Source organism: Musa acuminata, chromosome BXJ1-10 (genome assembly GCF_036884655.1).
Source record: "Musa acuminata AAA Group cultivar baxijiao chromosome BXJ1-10, Cavendish_Baxijiao_AAA, whole genome shotgun sequence".
Classification (NCBI taxonomy): Eukaryota; Viridiplantae; Streptophyta; class Magnoliopsida; order Zingiberales; family Musaceae; genus Musa; species Musa acuminata.
In genome coordinates, this window is record NC_088336.1 from 32,481,436 (window position 1) to 32,495,608 (window position 14,173).

General features: G+C 41.7%; 3 protein-coding genes across 7 annotated transcripts; 2 read left to right on the forward strand and 1 right to left on the reverse strand.

Moving 5' to 3' along the window:
- The first annotated feature begins 893 nt into the window (after positions 1–893).
- Positions 894–4,407, forward strand: LOC103969368 (probable sulfate transporter 3.4). 2 transcript variants are annotated; one of them, XM_009382871.3, is made up of 13 exons: positions 894–1,311; positions 1,396–1,444; positions 1,542–1,749; positions 1,855–2,026; positions 2,126–2,191; positions 2,333–2,446; positions 2,532–2,648; positions 2,780–2,906; positions 3,014–3,300; positions 3,390–3,580; positions 3,755–3,840; positions 3,922–3,998; positions 4,097–4,407. In XM_009382871.3, the coding sequence occupies exons 1-13, from the start codon at positions 973–975 to the stop codon at positions 4,232–4,234; spliced, it is 1,971 nt and encodes a 656-aa protein (XP_009381146.2). In that variant the 5' UTR covers positions 894–972; the 3' UTR covers positions 4,235–4,407. The 2 variants fall into 2 exon arrangements, with proteins under 2 accessions (XP_009381146.2, XP_064944385.1); XM_065088313.1 differs by having other exon boundaries at positions 3,682–3,840; positions 4,097–4,248.
- Positions 4,408–5,199: 792 nt separating this feature from the next.
- On the reverse strand, positions 5,200–7,416 carry LOC103969369 (FCS-Like Zinc finger 10). Of its 3 annotated transcripts, none has more exons than XM_018819343.2 (4): positions 7,262–7,415; positions 7,022–7,132; positions 5,914–6,861; positions 5,200–5,753 (listed from the first exon to the last, which is right to left on the reverse strand). In XM_018819343.2, the coding sequence occupies exons 3-4, from the start codon at positions 6,801–6,803 to the stop codon at positions 5,603–5,605; spliced, it is 1,041 nt and encodes a 346-aa protein (XP_018674888.2). In that variant the 5' UTR covers positions 6,804–6,861; positions 7,022–7,132; positions 7,262–7,415; the 3' UTR covers positions 5,200–5,602. The 3 variants fall into 3 exon arrangements, with proteins under 3 accessions (XP_018674888.2, XP_064944386.1, XP_009381147.2); XM_065088314.1 differs by having other exon boundaries at positions 7,022–7,127; positions 7,262–7,382; XM_009382872.3 differs by lacking the exon at positions 7,022–7,132 and having other exon boundaries at positions 7,262–7,416.
- A 2,160-nt stretch (positions 7,417–9,576) lies between these two features.
- Positions 9,577–14,167, forward strand: LOC103969370 (uncharacterized). Of its 2 annotated transcripts, XM_009382873.3 has the most exons (3): positions 9,580–9,861; positions 12,493–12,573; positions 13,720–14,167. In XM_009382873.3, the coding sequence occupies exons 1-3, from the start codon at positions 9,697–9,699 to the stop codon at positions 14,104–14,106; spliced, it is 633 nt and encodes a 210-aa protein (XP_009381148.2). In that variant the 5' UTR covers positions 9,580–9,696; the 3' UTR covers positions 14,107–14,167. The 2 variants fall into 2 exon arrangements, with proteins under 2 accessions (XP_009381149.2, XP_009381148.2); XM_009382874.3 differs by lacking the exon at positions 12,493–12,573 and having other exon boundaries at positions 9,577–9,861.
- Positions 14,168–14,173: the final 6 nt, after the last annotated feature.

Genomic DNA, 14,173 nt, shown 5'->3' on the forward strand with positions numbered 1-14,173 from the left:
CACTATTGGCTGTCTTTGGCAAAAAGGAGCCGTCGACGCCATCTACGCCGATCTCCTGCTAAATGCTCCACTGTTTGTGGCCTTTTAATGTTCACAGAACTTCTAAGCTTGTCATCTCTAAACACAGAGACAGAGTATAATACCCTTCTGTTTGTTGTTTTCATCTGTAGACCCTAAAATCTAACTGTGAACAGATCAACTGACGACTGATACGATGTTTGATGTTAGGTTTTCACTGTTGATCACCATATGGATACATACTCATAAGAACAAAGTCGAATAAATAGTTGGATAGGAGAAAGATTAAAGGGACAGTATGATCTATTTATGTACTACGATTACTTTGGTTGTTTTCGCTTTCTATTTACATTTGATACAATAATTCAGGACAAGATGGATCATATTTAGATGGAGAACAAGTTTCCAGTGGCTATATATTGGAGCAGAAAATAATATGTGAGGGAGATATTTCCATTCTACATTCCCAGTAAATGCTATGCTAACAAAAATATAATATACTCGAATGAATCACTGTCTGAAGGCAAAACATGCAGGCTGAGCTCACACTTCATTTAGCAGGAACAGAAGCTGTTTACCATATGAACACTTTCAATAGAATGAAGGCTGCATTGCCTCAGAATTAAGCTCACATTATGATTTCTGAAGTGTCATAAACTCAAGATGATTATTTGCAGTTGTTTGTTCTTATCATTCTTATTTTCCAATTATTTACTCAACATATGACCTCCTAAATTCCTGACAATATTCATCAAAACAATATATTTTAGGGTCCTATTGATGTCTTGAGTAGGTTCTTAGAAAAACACAGTAGCAACAGTGATGATACTGTTTTGCGCAGCTCCCTTGGCTATATAAGAAGCTCCTCTGTCAGATCGGTTTCTTCAAGCTTCTGTGCCTTGTTCCACTCCTGAGCTGGTCCTAGTTTTATCCTTCTTCTTCTTCCCTCCAAACATGGTTGGAAGCTCGAACAGAGTGGAAAGCTTCCCAGATGCCACAGACCTTGAAGCCTCCATACCCTTCCCGACACCAAGCTTGACACCTTTTCAGGTCCACAATGTGTCTGTGCCACAGGAACAGACCACATTTCAGTCTCTCAAGCAGAGGCTAGGTGAGGTATTCTTCCCTGATGATCCTTTCCACCAGTTCAAGAACAAGTCTTTCCTCAGGAAGATGGTCTTGGCGCTGCATTATTTCTTCCCCATCTTCCAGTGGGGCTCTGATTACCACCTTAAGCTCCTCAAGTCTGATGCCATCTCAGGCGTCACCATTGCTAGTTTGGCCATCCCACAAGTATGAATTCCAATCATGTTCTATTGTTCGTCTCCTATGGTCATAATCTGCAGAACCCTTACTATCTTCTCTGCGTTCGAACAGGGAATTAGCTACGCTAAGCTTGCCGGTCTGCCTCCCGTCATCGGCCTCTGTAAGTCTATGCTACAAGCTTAGTCATCGTTTTCTCGCGATCCGACCATCATGATGTCTATGTCACTGTTGTTCTTACACTGAACCGGATGCCACAGATTCCAGTTTTGTGCCACCATTGATTTATTCTGTTCTTGGGAGCTCGAGAGATCTCGCCGTCGGCCCGGTATCAATTGCATCGTTGGTCATGGGATCCATGTTAAGAGAGGTGGTCTCCCCTGATAAGGAGCCTACCCTGTATCTTCAGCTTGCTTTCACGGCTACCTTCTTTGCTGGTGTTTTCCAAGCCAGCTTGGGTCTTCTAAGGCAAATTTCTACCTTACACCGAGAAATGCTCAAGCCGCAAACTCACTGAGATCACCAAAGAACTTCTTCCAGCATGATCTCACAAGCAGTTGTTGGTTCTTGTAGGTTGGGTTTCATCGTAGATTTTCTATCGAAGCCGACGCTGACCGGGTTCATGGGCGGTGCGGCGATCATCGTATCACTCCAGCAGCTGAAAGGGCTGCTCGGAATAGTTCACTTCACTACAAAGATGGGATTCATTCCGGTGATGCAGTCTGTTTTCGAGAATAGGACAGAGGTAAGAAGAAGAAGATTTGTAATAGAATGGATGAGGATGCTTTGCCAAGATTGTGGTATCTTTGTTAGCCAATACTTATCGATCTTGTTGTTTGAACAGTGGGCTTGGCAAACAGTCGTCATGGGTCTCTCCTTCCTGGCTTTCCTGCTGATAGCAAGGCATATAGTAAGCCCTCAATCCGTCTTCATGTTTCATCAAAGTCTCTAATTCAGTAAAGCTAGTAATTCCCAAAAAGGTTGATGATGTTCGAAACAAGACAGCAATTTATATCTGCTGGTTTACGCTTTGTGTTCTTGCATGGAACAGAGCCTTAGGAGACCCAAGCTGTTCTGGGTATCAGCAGCTGCTCCTCTTACCTCGGTGATCCTCTCCACCATCCTCTCCTTCATCTTCAAAGCTCCAAACCATGGCATCAAAACGGTAAGAATCCTCATCACAAAAGATTCGAAATTCTGAATCTTTCGAGAGTCACTTCTTCTTGTTCTAACATCATGCTATGAAGCAGATTGGGCACTTACAGGAAGGGGTGAACCCTCCCTCGGTGAACATGCTGGACTTTGGAGGCCCCTACCTGAGTCTTGCAATCAAAACGGGAATAATTACTGGAATCCTGGCTCTCACAGTATCATCCTAAACCTTTCATCTCATTCGAGCAGAATTCTTTAGACTAATCGATACCTTCCGATGTATATACACAAAGAGAGACTCGGTTCCTCTCCAAATAACAAGTCTGCATCCACTATGGATTTACAGGAAGGAATGGCCGTGGGGAGGACATTTGCTTCCCTGAAGAACTATCAGATTGATGGTAACAAAGAGATGGTGGCCATAGGAGCCATGAACATGGCAGGATCATGCGCTTCATGTTATGTCACAACTGGTAACACACGATCAAATCGACATTCTTGTTTGCACAGAAGACTCTAATCAAATCGACATGCTTCGTGTAAAGCTGACCATCAAATCTCTTGTTCTCTTGCGACTCAGGTTCATTTTCTCGATCGGCTGTGAACTATAACGCTGGGTGTAAAACAGCACTATCCAACATAGTCATGGCATCTGCTGTGCTCTTCACAATGCTATTTCTCATGCCACTGTTCTATTATACTCCCAACGTGATGCTGTCAGCGATCATTATAGCGGCGGTGATCGGACTGATCGATGTCCGAGGTGCATTCCTGCTGTGGAAGGTGGACAAATTTGATTTCCTGGCTTGCATGAGCGCTTTCTTTGGGGTTCTCCTCGTCTCGGTGCAGATGGGTCTCGCCATAGCTGTAAGCATTCTCCATAGCTCGACCAGCAAGAAGAACTAGCTTAAAGAAACCGAAGGAAGTATTCCAGTTTGACGATCAAAATTCTGCAGGTGGGCATCTCATTGTTCAAAATTCTGATTCACGCTACCAGGCCGAACACGGTGATCTTGGGAAACGTCCCGGGAACGAACAGCTACAGGAATCTGGCACAATACAGGGAGGCCGTAAGGGTGCCTTCGTTTCTGATCCTCGGCATCGAGTCCCCTATCTATTTCACCAATTCGATGTATCTGCAAGAAAGGTTAGTCGTGATCGTCCAGAATCTGTGTATCAATCACTACACTTTTTCACTGGCCTCATTCGGTAGCTAGAAAAACTTGCAATTCTTTCTATTCGATGCAGCAACTGCCAATCAAGTTCCTTCGTACAGAAGTGTTTTTGCATTACGACAAACATATGTAATTCTTGGTCGCAGAATCTTGAGATGGGTGCGAGAAGAGGAAGAGAGGATCGTGAAGTCGAACGAGAGCTCCCTCAAGTGCATCGTGCTGGACATGGCTGGTAAGCAGAAAGAAATGCTGTAGTGGGAGAAATTTTGGTCGATTGTTTGTACACTAATAATAAGCTTCGACATTCACACAGCCGTGACAGCAATGGACACAAACGGCATGGAAGCGCTCTCAGAGCTGAAGAAGACGTTCGACAGGAGATCTCTCGATGTAAGGAATTCTGCACCATCACCATATATATCTCGGCCATCATCCATCTCGAACCTGGCTTTGGAGCTTAGTAACAGGAATCTCTGAAAATTCTGCAGCTTGTACTGGCTAATCCTGTTGGAGAAGTGGCACAGAAGCTGTCTCGTTCAGGTACTTGGGAGCTTTTCGGATCGGAACACATCTACATGACGGTGGGCGAGGCCATTGCTGCAGCCTCCTACAAGTGCCAGACTTGACGTAGTCTAACCTACAAGATTAAGGAAACAGATAGCTTACGAAGAAAACAAGTCAGTTTGCTTGCCAAAATCATGAACTTGTTGTGCCCTTACTTATCTGAGCACTACTCACAAAAGATTTTGAAGGCAACAGAATAATTAATCATATAAAGATGATTGTCACATTTGTGGCCTTCACATAGCCTCCTCGCTCTTTACTGGTGTATGATCTACCAGTGCATTACTGTTTATGTATCCTGTGATTCATTGAAGATGAAAAGGAAGAGCTAATGCTGCTTGAAAATTCAACTTCATCCACTGTGGAGTTTATCTAATAATATCTAATATCTTGTGGAGCTTATCTATGGGTTATTTTGAAGGTAAAATATGGACCGTATTGGACCTTGTTTTGAGCTGAACACTGGACCGAGCCGGTACCCGTTTCACGTAAGTTCAGGAACGGACCGGGTCCATTGAAACGTGTTATGTTAAGTTCAAGTGGGCTGCAAATTAGATGGATTAGTCCAAACCCAACCCAAAAAGAAAAACCGATTCGGGTCAAAATCTTCCGGTTTAAGCTCGGGTTGGAACCCGGTCCAAATTTGGCATCATTTTGGAGATGAGAAAGCAGCAACAGAGAATCTATCGAGTCTCAGAGCTGGATTCTTCCCATGAAGCCAATGAACATGGAGACAAATGAGAGGATATAATTTGTGTAAGATAGCAGATGGAATCAATCTTTTTGATGAAATCTCATGTGTTGCTATATGAGATGAGTCCTCTTTGTCAACACTTCCAATTGAGGAGCAGAACAGAGCACAGAAAATGTTTGAGGAAAGGCAGATTAGGATTCTTGGATGAGTGGAGCTCAAGTAAAGGGCAAATGATACAAGCACCATTGCCATTACACTTTTTGTCACTTCAATGCATTGCAGGTCACTGGAATCTATGTAGCAATGACAAACCAGCACCTAATGAAAGAAGCATCAGGAAAGCAAATAAAATCCATAATTCTGCCTGAGAGTTGCTGATTCATATTCATTAGCTTGTGGCTCATACAGTTCACAAACAGTTTTATGTAATTGATTGAGAGCCAATGCAGTAGCTAAACACCCCCTCTATGATCAAAATCGTCGGTCGCGAAGCAATGTTTGCCTTTGATTTTGAGGTATAGAAAAAAACAGAAAGAGGTGGAGCAGACCCTGATATGTCCCAACACTATCATGAACACAAATAAGATCGGCAAACAGGTGAATGTACATGGTGATCATCGACAACCGCTGAAGAATTCACGCAGACAGCTCCTGAGAGACGGATGATCAAACTGTTTGTGTTGCCAATCTAAATGCTCATGTTATTAATGGTGTTAGTGATGGTCAAACAACCGGTCTACGAAGCCAGTTTCATATCATCAAGAAATGTCTCCTCATGGAATGCTGAAGCAGGAGAGACAGATGAAGTGATTCTGGATTTCTCTATCCTTTTTTCGAGCGAAGATCCCCGGTCGCGACATTTGCAGCTACCAAAGGCTTCCTTGACTCTGCAATTTTGCACAGAAATTTTAAGCCACACTCGGTGTGATGCTACTTCATGAAAATGCTTGGAGCAGTAATATGATGGATGGTTCATGTGTGTAGGGCAAAATAATGCATCTTAAGAAGAAGAAGATGAAAGAGATTGGAGATGATTCCTGGATTAACCTATGCATGCAGATGTACTTTCCCCCCTCCGAATTCTTCTTGCAAGACCCTTCATTGTCTTTCCTCTGCTTGTTCCTGATGGTTGGTGATTCAATGCAGTGGCTGTCAAGTATGCAGTCTCCAAAAATGTGAGTCTTCTTAGGGTTAGGACCATGAGATGTAATGCAAGTGTAATCCTCCGATTGCTCGATCTCGCTTGCTGAAAGTGAACTGATAAATTCATAGGAAGAGCTAAAACTGGTGTCCTCTTTGGCCAGTGACCAAGAATCCATGGAGTTCTCGGAATCTGATACAAGAACTTCGGAATTGGACCTAAGGATGTTGCCGATGGATTTCGTAAGGAGCAAAGATCTACCGGTATCCACCGGACATGAATGGAGCAGTCCAAATTCCTCATGTTCCAATCTACATCCTTTTAATTCTATGGTCATCCCTGAGCAAACTGAACCAGGTTTGGATGATCCAATCCGAGGTTGTAAGGATTTTGGAGCCGCTCCCAAAGAATCATCTCCCAAACCTACCTGATGTGATTTGGGGATTGAGATGTTGGACCTCATCTGTGAAGCAAACACAATGTTCTCGTTCCTGGGGAACCCTAACACCTTCCCCCACGGACTGGATTCATCACCGAGAGCATCAATCAGGCCGAGGCCTACCCTGCTTCCGTCCCAACATTTGTTCCGACCATTAATGCCTGAGCTAAAGCCCTTGTCCAAAGGAGATGCAGGGCTCCAAACTGCATCGGACTCTAACGAGCCCCTGCTGCCAAACGTCACACCGGTCTTCTTCACCACACCATCAGACGAGAAGCAGCAGCCTGAGGCTGAATGATACATCAGGTACCCTTTGCTTTGATCCTTGCGAACTGGTCCGCTGCTTTTCCTCAGCATCGTCTCCAAGCTCCACCTCCGCTTCGTTGCTTGCTTCTAGGAAAGCTACGAGTCCCTCCTGGGTGTCATCAAAAGGTCAAAGAGATGAAGGCTAAAGTGTCAATGTCATGCACCGAGACAGGTAAAAGAAGGCTTTCGATCACCAGAAGAAGGGAGCACCGAAAACATTAAACTATTTGCAAGAGATGAATAATCTCTGAATCATCAGAGGAGCAGACCTGCATAGCACAAGGAAGATAAACCAGACAGAACAGCAGACTACTCCATGTATGTTTCTCTAGAGAAACCAGTCTTGATGCTTGAAGGTCCAAAACATACAAACAGCTACACTATGAAAGGAAAATAGAAGAAAATGCATGGGTCATAAACATAATTCAAGAAAGAAAGAGAGAGAGAGAGAGAGAGAGAGAGAGAGAGAGCGAGAGAGAGAGAGAGAGGTACAAAGGAGTGAAGCCCACCTTTCCCACTTGTGTGTGTGTGTGTCTTCCTTGTGTTCCCTATCCCTCACCCTCTGAAACTGGAAGAGAGATTGCTGATAGGAAGAAGACCACCAAGTGCAGTTAAAAGTAGGTTGACAAATGTACCAAAAGGTTGCACTGTGCAGAGCCACAAACCACCCTCTCCCTCCCCCTGTTTTAGCTGCATGCATCAAAATCAGTGCAGCAGTGTGGCTTCAGAAACACTCCTCTGTTTCATGACCATCAAAAACCAGACGCAGATTTTGACTTGATCACCCATAAAAATGTTTGAGTTGACACAGACTTGATGTGTCGGGATCCATTAGCTATAGATCATCCTATCATGATTTAATCAACCTAGCACTTAAAAGAGTAGGAGGAGAATTAGTGCACTTTAATTCATGTTTAAGTATATAATACCAAAAGAACTCTTAATTATCAGTCTAATCTAAGCAAGATTATGGCTCTACTCTATCTATTGTTTTTATGGAAATTGTAAGCAAATAATAGCAGTTATAGACCATGACAACCCTGCTTTCCATAGTCACTTCAAATCAACTATCAAAGCCAATGTATACATTTCTTTTCAGTGAGATCACCATGAATGGTCTCATAAAGCTATCCTCTGTGTGTCTGAATCTTTCTTGCATGTACTAACTAATATGTGAGAGAGAGAGAGAGAGAGAGAGAGAGAGAGAGAGCACTCGGAGATGGTGCTGCAAACAAGATGGGTGGAGCTTTGGCTCGCTTCCATGGGGACATTGATGGCAGAGAAAGAAAGAGAAAAGAATGGACAAAGCGGAGCTTGTGGGGCCAAAATCTACGACTCCTTGAAACACATCGACATTGTCATTGGGTTTGGTGGACGTCGATCTAATCGAGGCCAGGAGAAGAAGGACACAACAGAGTTGGCCCGAGAGAGATGGACTTGTTCTTGAAAATATATATTGGTCGTGACTTCTATCCTAGAGTTATTGCCCATTATATCATCATTTAAATCTTAATCACATAATTTTATATACCTCGATGTCGATGATATACTATTCATTCTTAGTACTTTTGATTGATAATGTTAGTCTATCACAACAATCCTATTCTTTCTAAGGGCACTCTTCATTGTTCTACATTTGTGGTCCTCGGATGCACTCAAGGCCAGTAAGTGCCTCTCACAGCTTTGCTTTTCTTTCCCCAAGGAAATAATCCACATAGCTATTAGATCTTCCAAAATGAAATCTCAATCTGGATCAGATATGAATATTTCCATCACTGAACGGGAACTCACAAGCTTCGAGGTGCTTGAGATTTCCCAAGCTCTCATTTGAGGCAGCTCCCTTTTTTCTTCTTGCACACAGCAATAGACTAACAAAAGATTCCATGGGATGGAGACCTACCTGATATAAGCTTCTGTTCTTGGCTGTGCTGCCTTTGTTTAATTAGTGGCTCTGCAGTTTCAAGGAAGGAGGAAGCTATTCCCCAATAAGATAGAAGAATTTGGATCACTTTGATGGGCACAAAAGATAACCAGCATGGAAGAGAGAATAGAATAATACTACTACTGCTCCTTTCAGGTTGATTGGTGTGCAGTGCCGTAAATAGCCTTCCAGTGGGTTATTGGGAGAAGACTCTGTGGTATTTTATGATGCACTGTCTTGCTGTGTAAATTAATTTCACTGATGATTTCAATTCCCAATGATAAGAAGACACCACAGTGTTCCTCTCTTGAACTCATTCACACGTGGCAACATTAAACAACAGGTTTTGACTGCCTATAGATAGATATCTTTCCTAATGTTCGTATTAAAATATTTATTTTGATGTTGTTCGATCCTTAGTATTAATACCTTTCGTTCTATACTTTGTTTGTATGTATTATTATGTAATTCATGTGCGTCGGAGGATAGTCACAAAGATTAGTGCTAACCTTTTCAGGTGGCACATACTGTTCTCAGCGCACAGAATTCGCTGCATGCAGCCAAACACACGTAAGAGATCATCTCGAAGAGTCGTTACGGCCGTCCATGTCACGTCGAGATGCGTGCACATGATGACACCAGTAGCAGAGCTGCTCTTTTATCGGGCACTCGACGGGGACACCGCACAGGGACACGTCCACCGTCCGATCAACCTGATCTTGTGATTTAAGAGGTCTGTGGACATTAACTGCACGTGACTCGACGATGGCCGATACGGTACTGTAGTGAATGAAAACTCCTCTTTACGGATCGTGGACACGTGCTTTTCGGATTCGATTTGATGTACTCATGAGTACGTCTTAACCAATACGGATTTCGGATCGGGTCGGACTCATTCCATTAAGAGCCGACCGACATCGAGAAACCGGCCCCTTCCCCCCACCTTTTCTCCTCGCTTCCTCGTTCTTGATTTGGTTGCCTTCTAGGGTTTCTCGGAGGGAGGAAGGGGGGAAGGGTCGTTCGATGGCGAAGAAGAGGAAGCCGGAGGCGGTGACGAGGCGGCTGGACGAGGTGGACCGCACCATCTACTCGACCTTCCGTGGCGGCGCCAACTCGCTGTCGCAGATCTACACCCAGGCCTTGGCGCAGAAGAAGGTCGCCTTCCAGGCCGGGGAGCGCTACGCCCTGGTACGCCCCTTTCCCCCGTTCGTCAGAACTCGGTCGTTTTGGCCCGATCCGGCTGCTCCTTGACGCAGACGTGTTCGCCGTTTGCTCCATCTCGATGGTGGGTGGGTGTGCTTCTTAAGGGCTTTGGTTGATGAACTTTTTTTTTCATAATCTTTTTTATCTTGATCGAGAGAATGTTATATTGCTCGGTTCTGATGGCGAGTCGGTGCTTGTCTTCATTGTTCTTGTTCATGATCGTTGTTGGATTTTTATTCGGTTTTCATATATTTTTACTGCTTTGATGGACGCAACTGAGGACGTATATTTATGTGATTGGGTGTTATTCGCTCGATTCTGATGGCGAGTCGATGTTCTTCTTTACGCCTTTTGTTTATGATCATTGCTGAATCTTTATTCCGTTTTCATTTATCTTTCTTTTCTTGATGGACACAGCTGACGACGTGTCTTCCTGTAATTGGATATTATTCGCTGGATTCTGATGGCGAGTCGGTGTTCATCTTTAAGGCTTTTGTTTATGGTCGTTGCTGGCTCTTTATTCGAGTTTGATGTATCTTTCTCGCCTTGATGGATACAACTGAGGTCGTAAATTTCTGTAGCTGGATGTTATTCTGTTGACATCGATGGCGAGTTGGTGTTCTTCTTTAGGGCTCTTGTTTATGATCGCATATCGATCTTTATTCGATTTTCGTATAACTTCTTCGCCTTGATGGATACAACTGAGGACGCAGATTTCTGTAATTGGATGTTATTCGCTCGATCTGATGGCGAGTCGGTGTTCTTCTTAGGGCTTTTGTTTATGATCGTTACTGGATCTTTATTCGGTTTTCAGATATCTTTCTCGCCTTGATGGATACAACTGAGGTCGTAAATTTCTGTAACGGGATGCTAGTCTGTTGACATCGATGGCGAGTCGGCGATTTGCTTTAGGACTCTTGTTTATGATCGCTGATGGATCTTTATTCGGTTTTCATATATCTTCCTTGCCTTGATGGATACAACTGAGGACGTAGATTTCTGCGATGGGATGTTTTTCGCTCGATCGGATGGCGAGTTGGTGTTCTTGTTTAGGGGTTTTGTTTATGATTTTGCTGGATCTTTATTCGGTTCATATTATCTTCTTTTGCCTTGATGGATACAACTGAGGTCGTGAATTTCTGTAACGGGATGTGATGGCGAGTCGGTGTTCCTCTTCAGGGCTCTTGTTTATGATCCTTCTTGGATCTTGATTCGGGTTTTAATATATCTTTCTTGCCTGGATGGGTACCACTGAGATCATAGATTTTTTGTAATGGAATATATCGGTCGATTTCGATGGCGAGTAGCTCTTCTTTAGGGCTTTTGTTTATGTTCGTTCTTGGATCTTTATTCTTTTTTCATACGTCTTTCCTGCCTTGATAATTACTACTGAGGTCAGAGATTCCTGTTATGAAATATTATTCGCCAGATTTTGATGGTGTCTTGGTGTTCTTCTTTAGGGCTTTGGTTGATGATAGTTCTTTGATATTTTTGGTTTTCGGTTACCTTTTCTGCCTTGATGGATATATCTGATGTCATGGACTTGTGTAGTGGAACGTTGTTTCTCATTTTTGATGGCATGTCTGTCTTCTTGTTCAGGTCTTCTATTGATGATTGTTCTTGGATCTTTATTTGGTTTTCAGGATACATTTGAGGTCATAGATTTCCGTAATTGTATAATATTCGCTTAATTTTGGTGGGTCGGTGTTCTTCCTTATTTGGGACCTTAAAACATTGTTATTGTTATTGTTCTTCTTCTTAGGGCGTTGGTTGATGATTGGTATCTGTCCTTTCGCACTCAATTGTTATAACTGAGGTAGTAGATTTCTGTAGTGGAACATTATGCTTGGGAAGTTTGCATCATTCTTGTAATGCCTTTTTCTTTTCCTTTCTTGGAAATTTCTTGATCATTTCACCCAATCAGCTTTTTTTTTTTTCCTGTTTGAATTGTTTGCATCTCATGTTGTGATCAATTAAGATTACAAGTTTTGTATATACATTATATCTGTATGTATATCCTTCTAGATGTTTGTATCTTTATGTATTGTTTTTATTTCTTGAAGTTTGTGAAATTTGCCTCTTTGGTAGTTGAAGTTGAACTATGGCTCTTGATGCATATTGTCTCTCTCATACTAGATGTTGATGGAAGCATATTATTTCCTCGTCTCTTTAACAATCTGTTTATTGTAAAACAATTGGATTAAGAGCTGAAAGAAAATAACATGGACTAAAGTGATGTGGGAATCATGAGCTCAACTTGAGCTTTAACTGTTGAGTGTCTCATGGGAACAAACCCATGCCGTTATGCGTTTGGGCGGACCTTTATCTCGATTACTTTCATTCTTTTCACCCTCATTTTTTTTTTTTAGTTCAGATGATATATTGGATTTTGTTTTGCTTTCAGTATAATTTTGTTTGGTTAGTATTGTATATATGTCTTTGCATGTCTCAAGCTTTGGCATCTGTTAGCTGAGAAAGTTGCAAAACTTTGCTTGTGTTCAAGGAAGGACAAGAGTAATGGTTGTTCTCAGATAGCAAAGGACACTCAAGTATCTTTTGCAGCCAACCAAATCTTGTGCACTAATAATTATTGCTTGTGCATATACTTTTATGCAGGAAAAACTTTACCAACTGATTGTGAGATACAGTGATGCAGGGTCAACAGTGACTGTAGCTGATATAGTTGCTTATTTGCAGGCAATTTTTCTTTTTGTGCTCTCAAGACTTTCTTATTGCAATTTATGTAGACTTATGCTCTCATCTCATTGCGTACAACAACACGATAAGTAGTCTTGATGTCCCAGTTGTTTGTGGTTGACTGCATGGAATTATTTTTATCGTGCCATTTACTATTGTATATGGTAATAATTCCTAGTCAATTTGGCAAAGTTTTTCGTAAGACCTTGCTCTTTCTTTACATGCACCACCAGCTTTTATTAACTCAAGAGAGCATCTGCTGATCTTTTTTGAATGTTTTCATACCATTTTAAATGGTTTGTTTTTATTTATCATGTACTTTGACCGCACATGAATCGAAATATTCTGTCTTTGCTAGTAAAATTATACATCCACTTTAATATTTTTATTTTTGTTACACTAACTTTGTTGTACATGCTATTTCCCAATTACATAACACTGACTCATACCACATGTTTATTATTAAAATTATATACGTGTGTGTGTGTGTGTGTTTGTTAAACGATCACATATAATTCTCAATGCCTCTCTTCACTTCAACAAATTTTCTTGCTCTATAAGGAATATCGTCATCGGTGTCTGGTTTTTTAGTAACAATGTCAAGATGTTTAAAATCCTATATTCATTTTAATTACGAGTTTTTCTGAGGATTGCTGGAATTACATTTTATATATATTAAATGTTAAATACTGAGTTCTGGCATGTCTTCTCATTATTATTTGCCCATGACCTCTTATAAAACTCAAGTGTAAAACAGATCTTGTTTATGTTTATACATCTTTTGCATTCTACAGTATTCCCTGTAATCTTGGTTGAGATTCAATGAACATCAAATCACTCGTATGTTTGTTTTTATAATCTGTTGGTTAATTTTGTTTATTTTGTCAAATTTTATAAATGGCAAATTGTCTTTTTATGATATGCAGCTTAGTGGCTGGAATAAGATTGCAGTATAACTCTTAAATTACATTTAATTCTTGGTAACTGAATTTTGGATTCGGAGTTAGTTATTAACAATATTTAACGGTGTATGTTGCCAAGATGTTGCTCAAATCTGCGACACTTTTCAATCTTCGTTCTTAAATTCGTCTAAATGATAAATGCCACTTGGTTTTTTCATCCTACTCTTTTTAACATGCTTTACAGAATGAGACTGATGGTGAGGACACATTAACCCCAAATTCTGAATTGGTGCATCAACATTTTCAATCTGCAATACAGTCTACAAATGGGAACGTTGACAACTCTGCCAGTATGAACGGATCTGCAGAAGGTGATCGTATCCACCAGATTGGTCACTGTGATCAAACGAAGAACTCAAGCTTCGCAACTGCTGCTTTATCTAGCCTGGTTGACAGCAGCAGCGGTTTGCCTTGTTACCTATTGCAAGGTCCGAGTTCAGATGGTTGTCTGGCACAGGAAAATGAAACAAGGTACCACGAGTCAAACCCTCTTAACCAAAATGGAGAAATGGGTCCTTTTGATCTCAGTTCATCATCAATGGATATGCATTCTGATAGTCCCACACGATAGACTTTCTGATATACCATTATATTTTTAAATCTCCAGTTAGCTTATTATCATTTACTGACAATTTCAT

Bases quoted from the DNA above. Each gene is read 5' to 3' on its own strand.
- LOC103969369 (XM_009382872.3), bottom strand. From the start codon at position 6,803: ATGCTGAGGAAAAGCAGCGGACCAGTTCGCAAGGATCAAAGCAAAGGG. The intron at 5,754-5,913 runs GTTAATCCAGGA...GCAAAATTGCAG, and splicing joins AAGTACATCTGCATGCATAG to AGTCAAGGAAGCCTTTGGTA.
- LOC103969368 (XM_009382871.3), top strand. From the start codon at position 973: ATGGTTGGAAGCTCGAACAGAGTGGAAAGCTTCCCAGATGCCACAGAC. The intron at 1,750-1,854 runs GCAAATTTCTAC...TGGTTCTTGTAG, and splicing joins GCCAGCTTGGGTCTTCTAAG to GTTGGGTTTCATCGTAGATT. The intron at 3,581-3,754 runs GTTAGTCGTGAT...TCTTGGTCGCAG, and splicing joins TCGATGTATCTGCAAGAAAG to AATCTTGAGATGGGTGCGAG.
- LOC103969370 (XM_009382873.3), top strand. From the start codon at position 9,697: ATGGCGAAGAAGAGGAAGCCGGAGGCGGTGACGAGGCGGCTGGACGAG. The intron at 9,862-12,492 runs GTACGCCCCTTT...ACTTTTATGCAG, and splicing joins CCGGGGAGCGCTACGCCCTG to GAAAAACTTTACCAACTGAT. The intron at 12,574-13,719 runs GCAATTTTTCTT...CATGCTTTACAG, and splicing joins ATATAGTTGCTTATTTGCAG to AATGAGACTGATGGTGAGGA.